The sequence below is a fragment of the Ranitomeya variabilis genome, chromosome 3, assembly GCF_051348905.1.
Source record: "Ranitomeya variabilis isolate aRanVar5 chromosome 3, aRanVar5.hap1, whole genome shotgun sequence".
NCBI lineage: Eukaryota > Metazoa > Chordata > Amphibia > Anura > Dendrobatidae > Ranitomeya > Ranitomeya variabilis.
In genome coordinates, this window is record NC_135234.1 from 247,926,096 (window position 1) to 247,942,905 (window position 16,810).

Sequence of the window (16,810 nt, forward strand, 5' to 3'; positions counted from 1 at the left end):
AGGGAGGTAAGACCCTCGCAGCAACGCGATCACATCGCGTTGCTGCGGGGGGCTCAGGGAAGCCCGCAGGGAGCCCTCTCCCTGCGCGATGCTTCCCTGCACCGCCGGCACATCGCGATCATGTTTGATCGCGGTGTGCCGGGGGTTAATGTGCCGGGAGCGGTCCGTGACCGCTCCTGGCACATAGTGCCGGATGTCAGCTGCGATATGCAGCCGACACCCGGCCGCGATCGGCCGCGCTCCCCCCGTGAGCGCGGCCGATCGGCTATGACGTACTATCCCGTCGGCGGTCATACGGGCCCACCCCACCTCGACGGGATAGTACGTCGGATGTCAGGAAGGGGTTAAATACGTGGCACTTAAATACGTGGCACTTAAATACGTGGCCTCTGAAATATCGTGGCACTTATATACGTATATACGTAAATAAACGCATAATTCAGTGCCACGTATTTCAGTGCCACGTATTTCAGGTTAGGGGTAGGGTTAGAGGTAGGGTTAGGGTTTTTTGTTTTTTTCTTGTTTTCTTGTGTTTTTCTATAAAAACGCATGCGTTTTACCGCGTTTACATGCATTTTTTCACACATGTGGTTTTTTTAAAAAACGCATGCAGATAAAAACGCAAGTGTGAAACCAGACTAAAAGACGCTTTTTATAGCAAAAAAGTTTTTGCGTCTCCACATTTTGAGACCTATAATTTTTCCACATTTTGGTCCACAGAGTCATGTGAGGTCTTGTTTTTTGCGGGACGAGTTGACGTTTTTATTGGTAACATTTGCGGACACGTGACCATTTTTTATCACTTTTTATTCCGATTTTTGTGAGGCAGAATAACCAAAAACCAGCTATTCATGAATTTCTTTTGGGAGAGGCGTTTATACCGTTCTGCGCTTGGTAAAATTGATAAAGCAGTTTTATTCGTTGGGTCAGTACGATTACAGCGATACCTCATTTATATCATTTTTTTATGTTTTGACGCTTTTATACGATAAAAACTATTTTATAGAAAAAATAATTATTTTGGCATCGCTTTATTCTGAGGACTATAACTTTTTTATTTTTTTGCTGATGATGCTGTATGGCGGCTCGTTTTTTGCGGGACAAGATGACGTTTTCAGCGGTAACATGGTTATTTATATCCGTCTTTTTGATCGCGTGTTATTCCACTTTTTGTTCGGCGGTATGGTAATAAAGCGTTGTTTTTTGCCTCGTTTTTTTATTTTTTTTCTTACGGTGTTTACTGAAGGGGTTAACTAGTGGGCCAGTTTTATAGGTTGGGTCGTTACGGACGCGGTGATACTAAATATGTGTACTTTTATTGTTTTTGTTTGTTTTTTTTAGATAAAGAAATGTATTTATGGGAATAATATTTTTTTTTATTATTATTTATTTAGGAATTTTTTTTTTTTTTTTACACATGTGGAATTTTTTTTTTTTACTTTTTTACTTTGTCCCAGGGGGGGACAGCACAGATCGCAGATCTGATAGTGTGCACAGCACTCTATCAGATCGGCGATCATACTTTCATCGGAGCAGGCTGCAGCTTTCATCTGCAGCCTGCTCCGACCCGGAAGTGCTCCCTGCAGGACCCGGATACAGCCCCTCGGCCATTTTGGATCCGGGGCCTGCAGGGAGAAGACGTTCGGTACGAGGTGAGTACATCACCTTGTACCGATCGTCTCAGGGAAGCACGCAGGGAGCCCCCTCCCTGCGCGATGCTTCCCTGTACCGCCGGTACACCGCGATCATGTTTGATCGCGGTGTGCCGGGGGTTAATGTGCCAGGGGGCGGTCCGTGACCGCTCCTGGCACATAGTGCCGGATGTCAGCTGCGATATGCAGCCGACACCCGGCCGCGATCGGCCGCGCTCCCCCCGTGAGCGCGGCCGATCGCGTATGACGTACTATCCCGTCGGCGGTCATGGGGGCCCACCCCACCTCGACGGGATAGTACGTCAAATGTCGGGAAGGGGTTAATGACTTCTTCTAAGTTCCGGGTATGTGATGCCTCGAATAAATCCCTACCTCCTCTCCTCATTACAATACCACCCCCTTCCCATGCACGTCAGTTATGGACCCAGAATCCTGCGCCCTGCACTCCCTCAGAAATACATACCTCATCCTCTCTTCTGCATTCAGGGATCTTCTGCGCAGGCGACCTCCGTTCCAGTGACCTCCGGCGTGCGGGTGATTAGGTGCTCTCCCCACTCTGTCCTGACACAGCCATCGCCATGTACACATGGTTCCGAGCAGGGAGGAAGTGGGGAGAGCACCTTATCAGTGTACACCAGAGGTCACAGTGACTCGCCGGCGCCTGTGCAGAAGATCCCTATATACAGTGCCCACAGAAGGGAGGATGAGGTATGTATTTCTGAGGGAGTGCAGGGCGCAGGATTCCAGGGCTGTAACTGACGCTGATGGGAGGAGGTAATTATTAGGCCAGGGTCACACTTGCGTGTGCAATGTGAGAAACTCGCGCATCAATACCCGTGCTGCCGGCACTCAGGACCGGAGCATGCGGCTGCATATAAATACATGCAGCTGAATGCTCCGGTCCCTAGTGCCAGCGGCAGTGACTGGTATTGATGCGCGAGTATCTCGCATTGCACACGCAAGTGTGACCCCGGCCTTACAATGAAGACAGGAGGCAGGGATATCTTCCAGGCACTGCATGCCCCGGAACCTGGAAGAAATCATTAACATAAAGACAGAATATAATATTTATCAGCAAGAAGACCACTAAATATGAGGCATACAGGTAGGACTACTGTAACATTTCTATTACCTGTATGCCCATATTAATAAGTCATGTGCATCCTGGGGCATGTAGAAAAGCCGCAGAGACACCATCACGTGTTTCTCAACGCAAGCAATAAATAGCCAGGTCTTTCACCGGGAAGGAACAACCACGGGAAGGGCAGCATCCAATAAAGGAAAACCACCTATGCCAAAACATGGTATCCATCCACAGACAGCTGTTTCGGGGTATTTGCCCCTCATCAGTGTGGAATAGGAAACTGGGGGGCACGGTTGACAGATTCCCTTTAATTGAACAGAGATACTTAAAAGAAGACAATGGCCACATACCAATGGCTGATGGTTTCATCTCATTTGGTGCTTCTTGTCTTTTCTCACACACAAGAGGAACATCTTGAGTCAATGTATGAATATTAGTAATACAAGACTGTTTGTCCCTATTGTCTGAAAAAAGAAAAATATGGTATTTCATATAGAAAAAAAAAAAGTGAAAAGGAGTGTTTACTTGTAAATTCAGTGGGGGTATGCCATCATATAAGAACTGGATATTTCACATAAACATATAAAGACAAATGAAGTAAAACATAACATAAGAAGTAAACATGTGGTTATAAAGGTCAGTGAAATATTGTCAGTTCTCTGAATCTACCTTCTTCATTACACTAGATTAATGGTCAATGAAATAACCATTACCAGTCGGGGAGAAGAAGGAATACATGGACGTCTGCTTTGTGCAAAGCTGAGAGGATTTTATTGTACAATCAACCAGCACAGAATCCGTAGATTGTCTTCTTCGCAGCGGATTAAATCTTGAGGATGTACAGCTAATCACGGTCTAAAAAGGAAATAGGAATGTTAATTTTTAAATCGAAATGGAAATTTTTCATATCTCCATATATAAATACAGGAGCTTACAATTGGTATTATCCACCAGGATCCATAAGGGTATGTGCACACATAGAAAGGAGCTCTGCGGATTTTTCCACAGCGGATTTTAGAAATCCGCAGGTAAAAGGTACTGCGTTTTACCTGCGGATTCACCGCTGTTTTTATGCGGAATTTGTGCGGATTCCACCAGGGCTGTGGAGTCGGTAAGCCACAGTTGCGACTCAGACTCCTGGATTTTATCAGGTTCCTACTCCGACTCTGGCTCCGACTCCTTCATAAATGGCCAATTCGTAACAATAAATTTACTGTTGTAAAATATTAACATCGTGCTTATTCAGTTTCTCACCATCATATAAGTAATCAGACCACTTAGAGCAAAAACTATATTTATTAGAATACAATTAGAATATAGCAAATAACTTTTATAAACTTTTATAAACTCTTGTAAGTAAATATACAATAAACACTGTTATGCAGTTAATAAGAAGAAATCTATAAATTTGTCCTCAGAAAAAGTATTGCCTCTGTCAGATCCTCCTTCATGGATGCCCTCAAATCTGACCTAATTATTTTGAGAGCAGAGAATAACCTCTCTACACTAACTTGGGTTGGTGGCAAAGCAGTAACCACTCGGGCAACATCTCTGACAATGTCAGGATACAGAGGAATCGCTTGTTGCACTGTTATTTTTGATGATCGGTCAAATTTCTCAATTTCTTTTAGTGCACATGAAAAATTCTGCTGCAATGTACTGGCTGTGTTCTTTGATGGGGATGACTCTCCTATGCGGGAACGCTTTGCACGGTCCTTGTGATCCAAATATTTTTCGAAATTAAATTCTTCATCAGTTGATGAGGGTGAAGATGTGGCAGGATGACCAAATACTTCTTGTTCCTCCTGACTGTTCTGCAACCCTTTCATCCTTACTGCTATTTCAAACAGAGCTTCTTTTCCTTTAGTTAGCTGTTGATCATCTAGAAGAATCCGATGCATTGGGTCTACATAAACAGCTGCCAAAAGAATGTTATTTTGTAATAGTAGCTCCTCTCTCCGTTTCATTGATGTAGCAATGCCACTTGCAATTAACCCTCCTCCTTGGGACAGGCGAAACATCAGGTTCTTCCACTCCTTTAAGAAAATACCTGGAGTTAAGTCCTCTGCTTGTAATTTTTTTAGTCACTGTAAATGGGTGCTCCAGCAATTTTTCCAGCTCAGTCACCTGATTCCACTGACTTTCATTTAGCGTCCAGTTGAGGGTTAGCCATGTCTACAAGAAAGGTTTTCAGTTCAACCAAGCACTGAATCATTAAGTACAGTAAGTACTGCCCCATCGTGTGGCTTGATCAATAATTGCCCTTTTTCCAGCATGTCTTCAAAATTGAGTCAACTTTAGGGGTTCTGGCAACAGTAGCCAATTTTCTCACCTTGCCAATCAGTGCAGCAGCATGTCCTTCTTCCTTCTTGCAGACTGTCTCTTATAGCCAGCTGTAGCGTATGCACAACACAGCGCATGTGATGAATGAAAGAACGTATTGACAGTTTCAACAAGATCTAAACTATCATGTTGCTGTTCATCTGAAGCAACTTCAGTTTGCTCCACAGTTATAATACTGTGTTCCTCTATTTCAAACATTTCTGTGTCTGTGGACCCAGAATGTTCTTCTAGCTGCTGGTCACCATCATTACTCTCATTCATTAGCTTAATAGTACTTATCATATTTGAAGCATTGTCAGTTATGACAGAAAGAACTTGCTCTTTTTTAAGTTCATAGTCTTGCAGAACCTTTTCCACCAAGACCTGGAGAAACTCACTGGTGTGATGAGCTTTGGTGTCTTTTACTGCCAATGTCTTGGTAACTATTTCATTTTTGTCACAAACAAATCGGACATTGATGGCAAAATAGATCACTCTGACGTGTGCAGGCATCCATTTTAAGAAACAGAAAGCGTCCCTTGAGAGTTTTTTTAAGTTCTTCCTTTTGTTTGAAAGCTTCTTCGATTATTAATTTTCTAATTCTCTCTCTCTCCAGAGAAACATCAAGCTTGCGGGCCATTTCCCCATTCAGACACAAAAGCTGGTCGAGAAAATAATGAAGTAGGCACACTATCCTTTACAACAAGCTCTATGATCTGTTTTTTAAATGTATCTACTGTCATTGTCACAGTAACTTTGTCACTGACAAAATATCTTGCAACTGATGGCTGCAAAGTTCTCTGCTCCTTTGTTTGGCTGGAAGAGCTGGGCACTGGTTCATTGGTTTGGATGCAGTCTCTCATCCACTGCTTTCAGTACTTCTGGATGAAAGCGCTGTAAGGCCATGTTCACACAGTGCGTTTTTTACCGCGGAACCGCGGCGGTTTTGCCGCTGCGGTTCCGTAGCTGTTTTCCATGCAGGGTACAGTACACTGTACCCTATGGAAAACAGGACACACTGTGCACATGGTCCGGAAATTTTAAAAAAAAGCCGTGCTGAATAGCTCCCGGAAAAAAGAAGGAGCATGTCAATTCTTCTTCCTGAACCGCAGCGGTTCTGCACCCATAGACCTCCATTGTGAGGTCAAAATCGCAGTAAAACACGCAGATCAAAAATATATCTGCGTGTTTTACTGCGGTTTGATGTGCAGAACCGCTGCAGCAGGAAGTGCGGGGAAGCCGGCGGAAGTGCAGGGCCGGAAGTGCGTGGGCGGAGAGACATGGAGGCATAGCGTCGCATGGGGATCGTGTCGGCCGTTTGATTGATTTGGTATGTATGTGTGTGTGTGTGTGTGTGTGTGTGTGTGTGTGTGTGTGTGTGTGTGTGTGTGTGTGTGTGTGTGTGTGTGTGTGTGTGTGTGTCCCCATGCGACGCTAGTGCCACCATTGTGCTAAGTCGCCGTATGGGACTACTACTCCCATCCGGTATTAGGATGGGAGAGTTGTCCCTGTGTCCGGCGACTTAGCACAATAGTAAAGTTTACACCAAACACCTACACACAATACACATACATGACACACAGTACAGTACATACAACACATAACACAGAGTATATACTCACCAACAGCACACTTGTAGGCGAAGCCCTCGATCCTCCAGGAAAAAATCCAAAAATAATAAACCAAATCCATACTCCCTGTCCGCAGAATCCATAAAACGAGTGTCCCACGCCGATCCCCTGCTCTCCGGCGATACACTGCCAGGAGCGAAGCTCCTAGCAGTGTATCGCGTACTGTTCCGGAGTTCAATGACTCCGGCGTCTCGGTTAACAGCAGTACAGCTGCGTTGAACTTTCCCACGCAGCACTGCCGTTAAGCGAGAGAGCCGGGGTCAATGACCGCCGGTAAACTCGCTCGCGCATGCGCAGTGACACACCGACAGGAACTATGGCTCCTGTCAGTGTGTTGCTGCATCCGTGGAGAGCAGACATATCTCTGGATGTGTCTGTTCTCCATGGAAAATCTTCGTGGGATACGTGGATACTTAAATACGTGACACGTGTCACTTAAATACGTGATACGTGGCACTGAAATACGTGGCACGTGGCACTTAAATACGTGGCACGTGGCACTTAAATACGTGGCACGTGGCACTGAAATACGTGGCACGTGGCACTTAAATACGTGGCACGTGGCACTTAAATACGTGGCACGTGGCACTTAAATACGTGGCACTTAAATACGTGGCACGTGGCACTGAAATACGTGGCACGTGGCACTTAAATACGTGGCACGTGGCACTTAAATACGTGGCACTTAAATACGTGGCACGTGGCACTGAAATACGTGGCACGTGGCACTTAAATACGTGATACGTGGCACTGAAATACGTGGCACGTGGCACTTAAATACGTGATACGTGGCACTGAAATACGTGGCACGTGGCACTTAAATACGTGGCACGTGGCACTTAAATACGTGGCACTTAAATACGTGGCACGTGGCACTGAAATACGTGGCACGTGGCACTTAAATACGTGGCACGTGGCACTTAAATACGTGGCACTTAAATACGTGGCACGTGGCACTGAAATACGTGGCACGTGGCACTTAAATACGTGATATGTGGCACTGAAATACGTGGCACGTGGCACTTAAATACGTGATACGTGGCACTGAAATACGTGGCACGTGGCACTTAAATACGTGGCACGTGGCACTTAAATACGTGATACGTGGCACTGAAATACGTGGCACGTGGCACTTAAATACGTGGCACGTGGCACTTAAATACGTGGCACTTAAATACGTGGCACGTGGCACTTAAATACGTGGCACGTGGCACTTAAATACGTGATACGTGGCACTGAAATACGTGGCACGTGGCACTTAAATACGTGATACGTGGCACTGAAATACGTGGCACGTGGCACTTAAATACGTGGCACGTGGCACTGAAATACGTGGCACTTAGGCTATGTTCACATTTGCGTTGTGCGCCGCAGCGTCGGCGCCGCAACACACAACGCAAAGTAAAACGCAGCAAAACGCATGCACAACGCTGCGTTTTGCGCCGCATGCGTCCTTTTTTTGATTGATTTTGGACGCAGCAAAAATGCAACTTGCTGCGTCCTCTGCGCCCGGATGCGTGCGCTGCAGTGACGCATGCGGCGCAAAACGCGGAGCGCTGTCATTCAAAACACGTCCACTCATTTTGGTGTTTAGTCCCAAAATGGAGGATGGAAGAAGAAAAGGGTTGGACAAGGAAATGACATCATTTTTTTTTTTTTTTTTCCCCCACTGCAGTAAACTTTATTTCTGTCAAACACAGACAATCTGCAGACAAAACTGCATCAAAAAACGCACTAAAAAACGCACCAAAAAACGCACCAAAAAACGCACCTGCGTTTTCTGCAGAGACCTGCAGTTTCAGTCAGGAAAAAAAAAGGATGGAAATCCTGAACGTGTGAACATAGCCTAAATGTCTCTTTAGATTAGAAGCTCTGGTAGGAGCATTTTTATCTTTGCCTGAATACGCACTGATCTTGGCTTCACAGCATTTGTTTTCGTCTGGATCATTTGTCATACACTGACAGACATAATGTTTTCTATCTTGAGTGATGGTGAAATGTTCAAATACAGCTGATTTAATGTGACGCTTCTTTGACATTCTCAGGTTTTTAATTCTGCATTCACAATCCAAATGACAATTGTTTTTCCTAAAAACAATTGTACAAAATTATTGCCAGGTCGTACAACTGATATAGTGGTCAGTAATACTGTTATTCCTCATGTACTCACATTTAACTGATGCAAAGTTTGTTGAAAGGATAATACTTCTTACAGTCTTCCTCTTCTGAGTAGCAGCTGTGAGATGCTTGGAAGACGCACACCTAGTAAACATCTAGTCTAGAGGAGGAGCTTTACTACTAAGAATTTGCAACACATTTTCACTTTCAGTTTCATACATTGTAAGTAGGGGGGTTGGGGCAGCATGAGGTTAACCAAGTATAAGATTAGATAAGGGCAGTGGAGAACAGTGACACACAAGAAGTAAGAAATGTCTCTATCTCCAGCAGAACTGCTTATCACTGTTGTTCATAGTTTGATAGAACATATATATTTGAGTAACATTTATAAAATTCATATGAAAGTTCAATTATTAAATATTAATACATTTTTTTTTTTTTTTTTTTAAAGCTGGAGTCGGAGTCGGTACATTTCTACCGACTCCGACCAAAACTAACTCCGACTCCACGGCCCTGGATTCCACCTGCGGATTCCTATAGAGGAGCAGGTGTAAACCGCAGCGGAATCCGCGCAAAGAATTGACATGCTGCGGAATGTAACCCGCAGCGTTTCCGCGCATTTTTTTTTCCGCAGCATGGGCACTGCGGATTGCATTTTCCATAGGTTTACATACTGTAAAAGCACGGAAAGCTGCTGCGGACCAGCAAAATCCGCAACGTGTGCACATAGCCTACTACGTGTGCACATACCTAAAGGTTCCTCACTGCAGAGCATAACAACTGATGCCATGTAGTGATATATAATAATAAATCTTTATTTTTATATAGCGCTAACATATTCTGCAGCGCTTTACAGTTTGCACACATTATCGCTGTCCCCGATGGGGCTCACAATCTAGATTTCCTATCAGTATGTGTTTGGAATGAGGGAGGAAACCGGAGAACCCGGAGGAAACCCACACAAACATGGAGAGAACATACAAACTCTTTGCAGATGTTGTCCAGGGTGGGGCTTGAACCCAGGACTCCAGCACTGCAAGGCCACCGTGAGCCACCGTGCTAACCCTATATGTTTGGAAAGATACTTACTGGGCAGGACAGACACTTACCCTTACTCACTGAAAATGATTACAGCCAGCACTGATGCGCTTTATTGTCATTCATGTCTAACAGGCAATCCCTGCATGTGTTGTGGCTGTCAAACAGCCGCAAGACATGCAGCCGCGGAAACTTGATTACGGTACATTTTTTGAGCACCACAAAAATACTTTATTAGGACACGAGCATGTTCGGATAACACCTTATTCCGAGCATGCTTGCTCATCACTAGTGGGGGTGAAGATAGATGAAAAACAAGCAGGTGAGAATGTGCACTGAACTATTTGGCCACGTATGATGCACCGAGCGTCTGTACTTGGTTTGAACAGTCATTTTATGCTGATAGTGACTCTTATCTGGGTGAAAGGGACTTTGTCAGTCACAGACAGTTGCATTTATCTCGCGCCACCTCAGTGGCTTATTTCTTCGGCAGCTTATCACCCACTCTCTCATGATGAGATTGTGGAGAGCCTATTGGTTCCAAGGAAACTGGTTGCTGTCTTAGTATTCTGTGAAGCCCATAGGGTTCATGCTATGTAAATTAACCTCCTAAGGACCAGGCAATTTTTCGTTTTTGGTTTTTCTTCCCTTATTCCAAGAGCCATAACATTTTTTTTATTTTGTTGTCAACGGAGCTGTGTGAGGGCGTGTTTTTTGTGGCATGAGCTGTATTTTGAATGACACCTTCCATTTTATCATGTGATCTACTGTAAGGCGGGAAACCAATTACAGGTATGTGGAAAAAAACAAAACAAAACACAATTTTTTCGGTTATTTACAGCAAGTGTTCGTTGTACAAAAAATATAATTCGCAAGATCAGTACGATTACGCAAATACCAAATGTATATGGTAGTGTTTTGTGTTAAAGTGGTGAAAAAAAAAAAATCTGAAATTTGTTTAAAAAAATTAAATTGGCGCCAACAGTGGTTGCACAGCTATAGCAAATATGCAAATACACTCACCGGCCACTTTATTAGGTACACCTGTCCAACTTCTTGTTAACACTTAATTTCTAATCAGCCAATCACATGGCGGCAACTCAGTGCATTTAGGCATGTAGACATGGTCAAGACAATCTCCTGCAGTTCAAACCGAGCATCAGTATGGGGAAGAAAGGTGATTTGAGTGCCTTTGAACGTGGCATGGTTGTTGGTGCCAGAAGGGCTGGTCTGAGTATTTCAGAAACTGCTGATCTACTGGGATTTTCACGCACAACCATCTCTAGGGTTTACAGAGAATGGTCCGAAAAAGAAAAAAAATCCAGTGAGCGGCAGTTCTGTGGGCGGAAATGCCTTGTTGATGCCAGAGGTCAGAGGAGAATGGGCAGACTGGTTCGAGCTGATAGACAGGCAACAGTGACTCAAATCGCCACCCGTTACAACCAAGGTAGGCCTAAGAGCATCTCTGAACGCACAGTGCGTCGAACTTTGAGGCAGATGGGCTACAGCAGCAGAAGACCACACCGGGTACCACTCCTTTCAGCTAAGAACAGGAAACTGAGGCTACAATTTGTACAAGCTCATCGAAATTGGACAGTAGAAGATTGAAAAAACGTTGCTTGGTCTGATGAGTCTCGATTTCTGCTGTGACATTCGGATGGTAGGGTCAGAATTTGGCGTAAACAACATGAAAGCATGGATCCATCCTGCCTTGTATGGAGCATCTTTGGGATGTGCAGCCGACAAATCTGCGGCAACTGTGTGATGCCATCATGTCAATATGGACCAAAATCTCTGAGGAATGCTTCCAGCACCTTGTTGAATCTATGCCACGAAGAATTGAGGCAGTTCTGAAGGCAAAAGGGGGTCCAACCCGTTACTAGCATGGTGTACCTAATAAAGTGGCCGGTGAGTGTATAGCAAATGTGTGTATTTTGTCTTAATTTTGAATGGGTAACATGAGGGCGATTGTACTTTTTTCTAGCTTTTTGGCATTTTTCAACTTTTTTTTAGTAACCTTTAACTAGGTTTGCTAGTCCCTTTGGGGACTTGAACCTGTGATCATTTAATCACTTGTGCTATATGCAGCAATGCCATAGCATTGTTGTATATGGCAAAAGTCTGTTCCGATTGTTCGGCTCTTGTATTCGGCTGCAACCCCTGTTGAAATCATGCAGGCATTTCTTCAATGTATACATACTAGTGGGTGCCCTTTTATGTCTCTCCAAATATAGTCGCATCTATGGTCTATCTGAAAATGGCTGCTGATTGAGCGCATGCGCACTGTTACTTTGCACTGCATCACATTCCTGGGGGCTGCCTGTATTGTACCGTGAGCATGTCTAATGACATCACTGCGTCAGAGTTTGCTCGACATACGCACAGCGTGAAGGCGGCCATACAAGAAGTGACTTGAGCGTTGGCGGTAACGAATGCACTGGAATAATCAATATTTCCCCGCGGGTGTGGGTATATATATAATGGAATGGGACTTTACATATGACACCCATTTGAGAAATTAGCCACGCGAAACACGCGTCAGGGGGCTGCAAGTAGAGGATTGTTTGTGGTCCTGGCAAACTATGAGTAAGCAACTGTGATCTATATTGAGCATCTGTATATCTGATAGCATGATCTTTGCTGGGGATGTTCCTTCCTCTGTATTCTGTGTGCTGCTTCCATACTCCTCATCTGACTGCACCTCTCCTTTCCATGTTTTTTCTATGTCTCCTCTTTATATATAAACCTTGACAGTTTTACATTTTGTATATTTGTTTTATTTTAAATTTGTTTTCTAATAAAGTTACATTATAATTGTTACCTTTTTTGTGGTTTATGGCTACTCTAATTGTCCGTGCAGTTGTCAATATGTTTGGGAGTACTCCACCATCCTTATTTGTTTGATTTAATATTAGGGAGAACATTAAATGCTTCTTGGGATATGGTCTCAACCGGATAGATATAGATATACAGGGTGGTCCAAAAGTACAGTAGGTGGACAGTATGTGTAATAGGGTTATGAAGGGGGAGATTTATCAAACATGGTGTAAAGTGAAACTGACTCAGTTGCCCTTAGCAACCAGATTCCACTTTTCATTCTTCCCAGACTCTTTGGAAAATGAAAGGTGGAAGTTGATTGGTTGCTACGGGCAACTGAGTCAGTTTCACTTTACACCATGTTTGATAAATCTCCCCCTTCATAACCCTATTACACATACTGTCCACCTACTGTACTTTTGGACCACCCTGTATATCTATATCTATCCGGTTGAGACCATATCCCAAGAAGCATTTAATGTTCTCCCTAATATTAAATCAAACAAATAAGGATGGTGGAGTACTCCCAAACATATTGACAACTGCACGGACAATTAGAGTAGCCATAAACCACAAAAAAGATAACAATTATAATGTAACTTTATTAGAAAACAAATTTAAATAAAACAAATATACAAAATGTAAAACTGTCAAGGTTTATATATAAAGAGGAGACATAGAAAAAACATGGAAAGGAGAGGTGCAGTCAGATGAGGAGTATGGAAGCAGCACACAGAATACAGAGGAAGGAACATCCCCAGCAAAGATCATGCTATCAGATATACAGATGCTCAATATAGATCACAGTTGCTTACTCATAGTTTGCCAGGACCACAAACAATCCTCTACTTGCAGCCCCCTGATGCGTGTTTCGCGTGGCTAATTTCTCAAATGGGTGTCATATGTAAAGTCCCATTCCATTATATATATACCCACACCTGCGGGGAAATATTGATTATTCCAGTGCATTCGTTACCGCCAACGCTCAAGTCACTTCTTGTATGGCCGCCTTCACGCTGTGCGTATGTCGAGCAAACTCTAACGCAGTGATGTCATTAGACATGCTCACGGTACAATACAGGCAGCCCCCAGGAATGTGATGCAGTGCAAAGCAACAGTGCGCATGCGCTCAATCAGCAGCCATTTTCAGATAGACCATAGATGCGACTATATTTGGAGAGACATGAAAGGGCACCCACTAGTATGTATACATTGAAGAAATGCCTGCATGATTTCAACAGGGGTTGCAGCCGAATACAAGAGCCGAACAATCGGAACAGACTTTTGCCATATACAACAATGCTATGGCATTGCTGCATATAGCACAAGTGATTAAATGATCACAGGTTCAAGTCCCCAAAGGGACTAGCAAACCTAGTGAAAGGTTACTAAAAAAAAGTTGAAAAATGCCAAAAAGCTAGAAAAAAGTACAATCGCCCTCATGTTACCCATTCAAAATTAAGACAAAATACACACATTTGCTATATTTGCATATTTGCTATAGCTGTGCAACCACTGTTGGCGCCAATTTTATTTTTTTAAACAAATTTCTGATTTTTTTTTTTTTCACCACTTTAACACAAAACACTACCATATACATTTGGTATTTGCGTAATCGTACTGATCTTGCGAATTATATTTTTTGTACAACGAACACTTGCTGTAAATAACCGAAAAAATTGTGTTTTTTTTTTTTTTTTTTTCCCACATACCTGTAATTGGTTTCCCGCCTTACAGTAGATCACATGATAAAATGGAAGGTGTCATTCAAAATACAGCTCATGCCACAAAAAACACGCCCTCACACAGCTCCGTTGACAAAAAAATAAAAAAAATGTTATGGCTCTTGGAATAAGGGAAGAAAAACTAAAAACGAAAAATTGCCAGGTCCTTAGGAGGTTAATTTACATAGCATGAACCCTATGGGCTTCACAGAATACTAAGACAGCAACCAGTTTCCTTGGAACCAATAGGCTCTCCACAATCTCATCATGAGAGAGTGGGTGATAAGCTGCCGAAGAAATAAGCCACTGAGGTGGCGCGAGATAAATGCAACTGTCTGTGACTGACAAAGTCCCTTTCACCCAGATAAGAGTCACTATCAGCATAAAATGACTGTTCAAACCAAGTACAGACGCTCGGTGCATCATACGTGGCCAAATAGTTCAGTGCACATTCTCACCTGCTTGTTTTTCATCTATCTTCACCCCCACTAGTGATGAGCAAGCATGCTCGGAATAAGGTGTTATCCGAACATGCTCGTGTCCTAATAAAGTATTTTTGTGGTGCTCAAAAAATGTACCGTAATAAAGTTTCCGCGGCTGCATGTCTTGCGGCTGTTTGACAGCCACAACACATGCAGGGATTGCCTGTTTGAAAATGATTACAGCCAGCACTGATGCTCTTTATTCATGTCTGTGAGTAAGGCCATGTGCACACGTTAAGTATTTTTCGCGTTTTTTCGCTATAAAAACGTGATAAAAACGCGAAAAAAACGCTAACATATGCCTCCTATTATTTTAAGTGTATTCCGCATTATTTGTGCAAATGTAGCCTTTTTTTCCGCGAAAAAAATCGCATCGCGGAAAAAAAAGCAACATGTTCATTAAAATGCGGAATTGCAGGGGATTCCGCACACCTAGGGGTCCATTGATCTGCTTACTTCCCGCACGGGGCTGTGCACACCATGCGGGAAGTAAGCAGATTATGTGCAGTTGGTACCCAGGGTGGAGGAGAGGAGACTCTCCTCCATGCACTGGGCACCATATAAGTGGTCAAAAAATAAGAATTAAAATAAAAAATAGTCCTATACTCACCCTCGATGTCTTCCCGCCTCCACTGCATGCTGTCGCTTCGGTTCCTGTAGCTGATGTGCGGTGAAGGACCTTGCCGATGACGTCACTGTCCTGTGATTGGTCGTGAGCGGTCATGTGACCGCTCACGTGACCGTGACGTCACGGAAGGTCCTGAGCGCACAGACCAGCTATAGAAAGAGGAACGGACGCCGCTGAGGAGATGTCTGGGTGAGTATAAGCATTTTTTTATTTTTTTTATTATTTTTAAACATTCTATCTTTTACTATAGATGCTGCACAGGCTGCATCTATAGTAAAAAGTTGGTCACACTTGTCAAACAGTATGTTTGACAAGTGTGACCAACCTGTCAGTCAGTTTTCCAAGCGATGCTACAGATCGCTTGGAAAACTTTAGCATTCTGCAAGCTAATTACGCTTGCAGAATGCTAAAAAAACGCAAAAAAAAAAAAAAAACGGATTTCTTGCAGAAAATTTCCGGTTTTCTTCAGGAAATTTCTGCAAGAAATCCGCAACGTGTGCACATACCCTAAGGGTAAGTGTCTGTCCTGCCCAGTAAGTATCTTTCCAAACATATAGGGTTAGCACGGTGACCTTGCAGTGCTGGAGTCCTGGGTTCAAGCCCCACCCTGGACAACATCTGCAAAGAGTTTGTATGTTCTCTCCATGTTTGTGTGGGTTTCCTCCGGGTTCTCCGGTTTCCTCCCTCATTCCAAACACATACTGATAGGAAATCTAGATTGTGAGCCCCATCGGGGACAGCGATAATGTGTGCAAACTGTAAAGCGCTGCAGAATATGTTAGCGCTATATAAAAATAAAGATTTATTATTATATATCACTACATGGCATCAGTTGTTATGCTCTGCAGTGAGGAACCTTTAGGTATGTGCACACGTAGTAGGCTATGTGCACACGTTGCGGATTTTGCTGGTCCGCAGCAGCTTTCCGTGCTTTTACAGTATGTAAACCTATGGAAAATGCAATCCGCAGTGCCCATGCTGCGGAAACAAAAATGCGCGGAAACGCTGCGGGTTACATTCCGCAGCATGTCAATTCTTTGCGCGGATTCCGCTGCGGTTTACACCTGCTCCTCTATAGGAATCCGCAGGTGGAATCCAGGGCTGTGGAGTCGGAGTTAGTTTTGGTCGGAGTCGGTAGAAATGTACCGACTCCGACTCCAGCTTTTAAAAAAAAAAAAAAAAAAAGGTATTAATATTTAATAATTGAACTTTCATATGAATTTTATAAATGTTACTCAAATATATATATGTTCTATCAAACTATGAACAACAGTGATAAGCAGTTCTGCTGGAGATAGAGACATTTCTTACTTC

General features: G+C 43.5%; 1 protein-coding gene across 2 annotated transcripts in view; it reads right to left on the reverse strand.

The window, feature by feature from the left end:
• The window catches only part of AUNIP (aurora kinase A and ninein interacting protein), a 35,572-nt gene that overhangs the window by 11,659 nt on the left and 7,103 nt on the right, over window positions 1-16,810 (reverse strand). The window contains exons 2-3 of one of the 2 annotated variants that reach the window (XM_077295348.1): window positions 3,450-3,591; window positions 3,087-3,200 (exon numbers count right to left, since the gene is read on the reverse strand). In XM_077295348.1, coding sequence (XP_077151463.1) covers window positions 3,087-3,200; window positions 3,450-3,591 — 256 coding nt within the window. The remainder of the gene's footprint in view (window positions 1-3,086; window positions 3,201-3,449; window positions 3,592-16,810) is intronic. The other variant, XM_077295349.1, reaches the window with a different exon arrangement.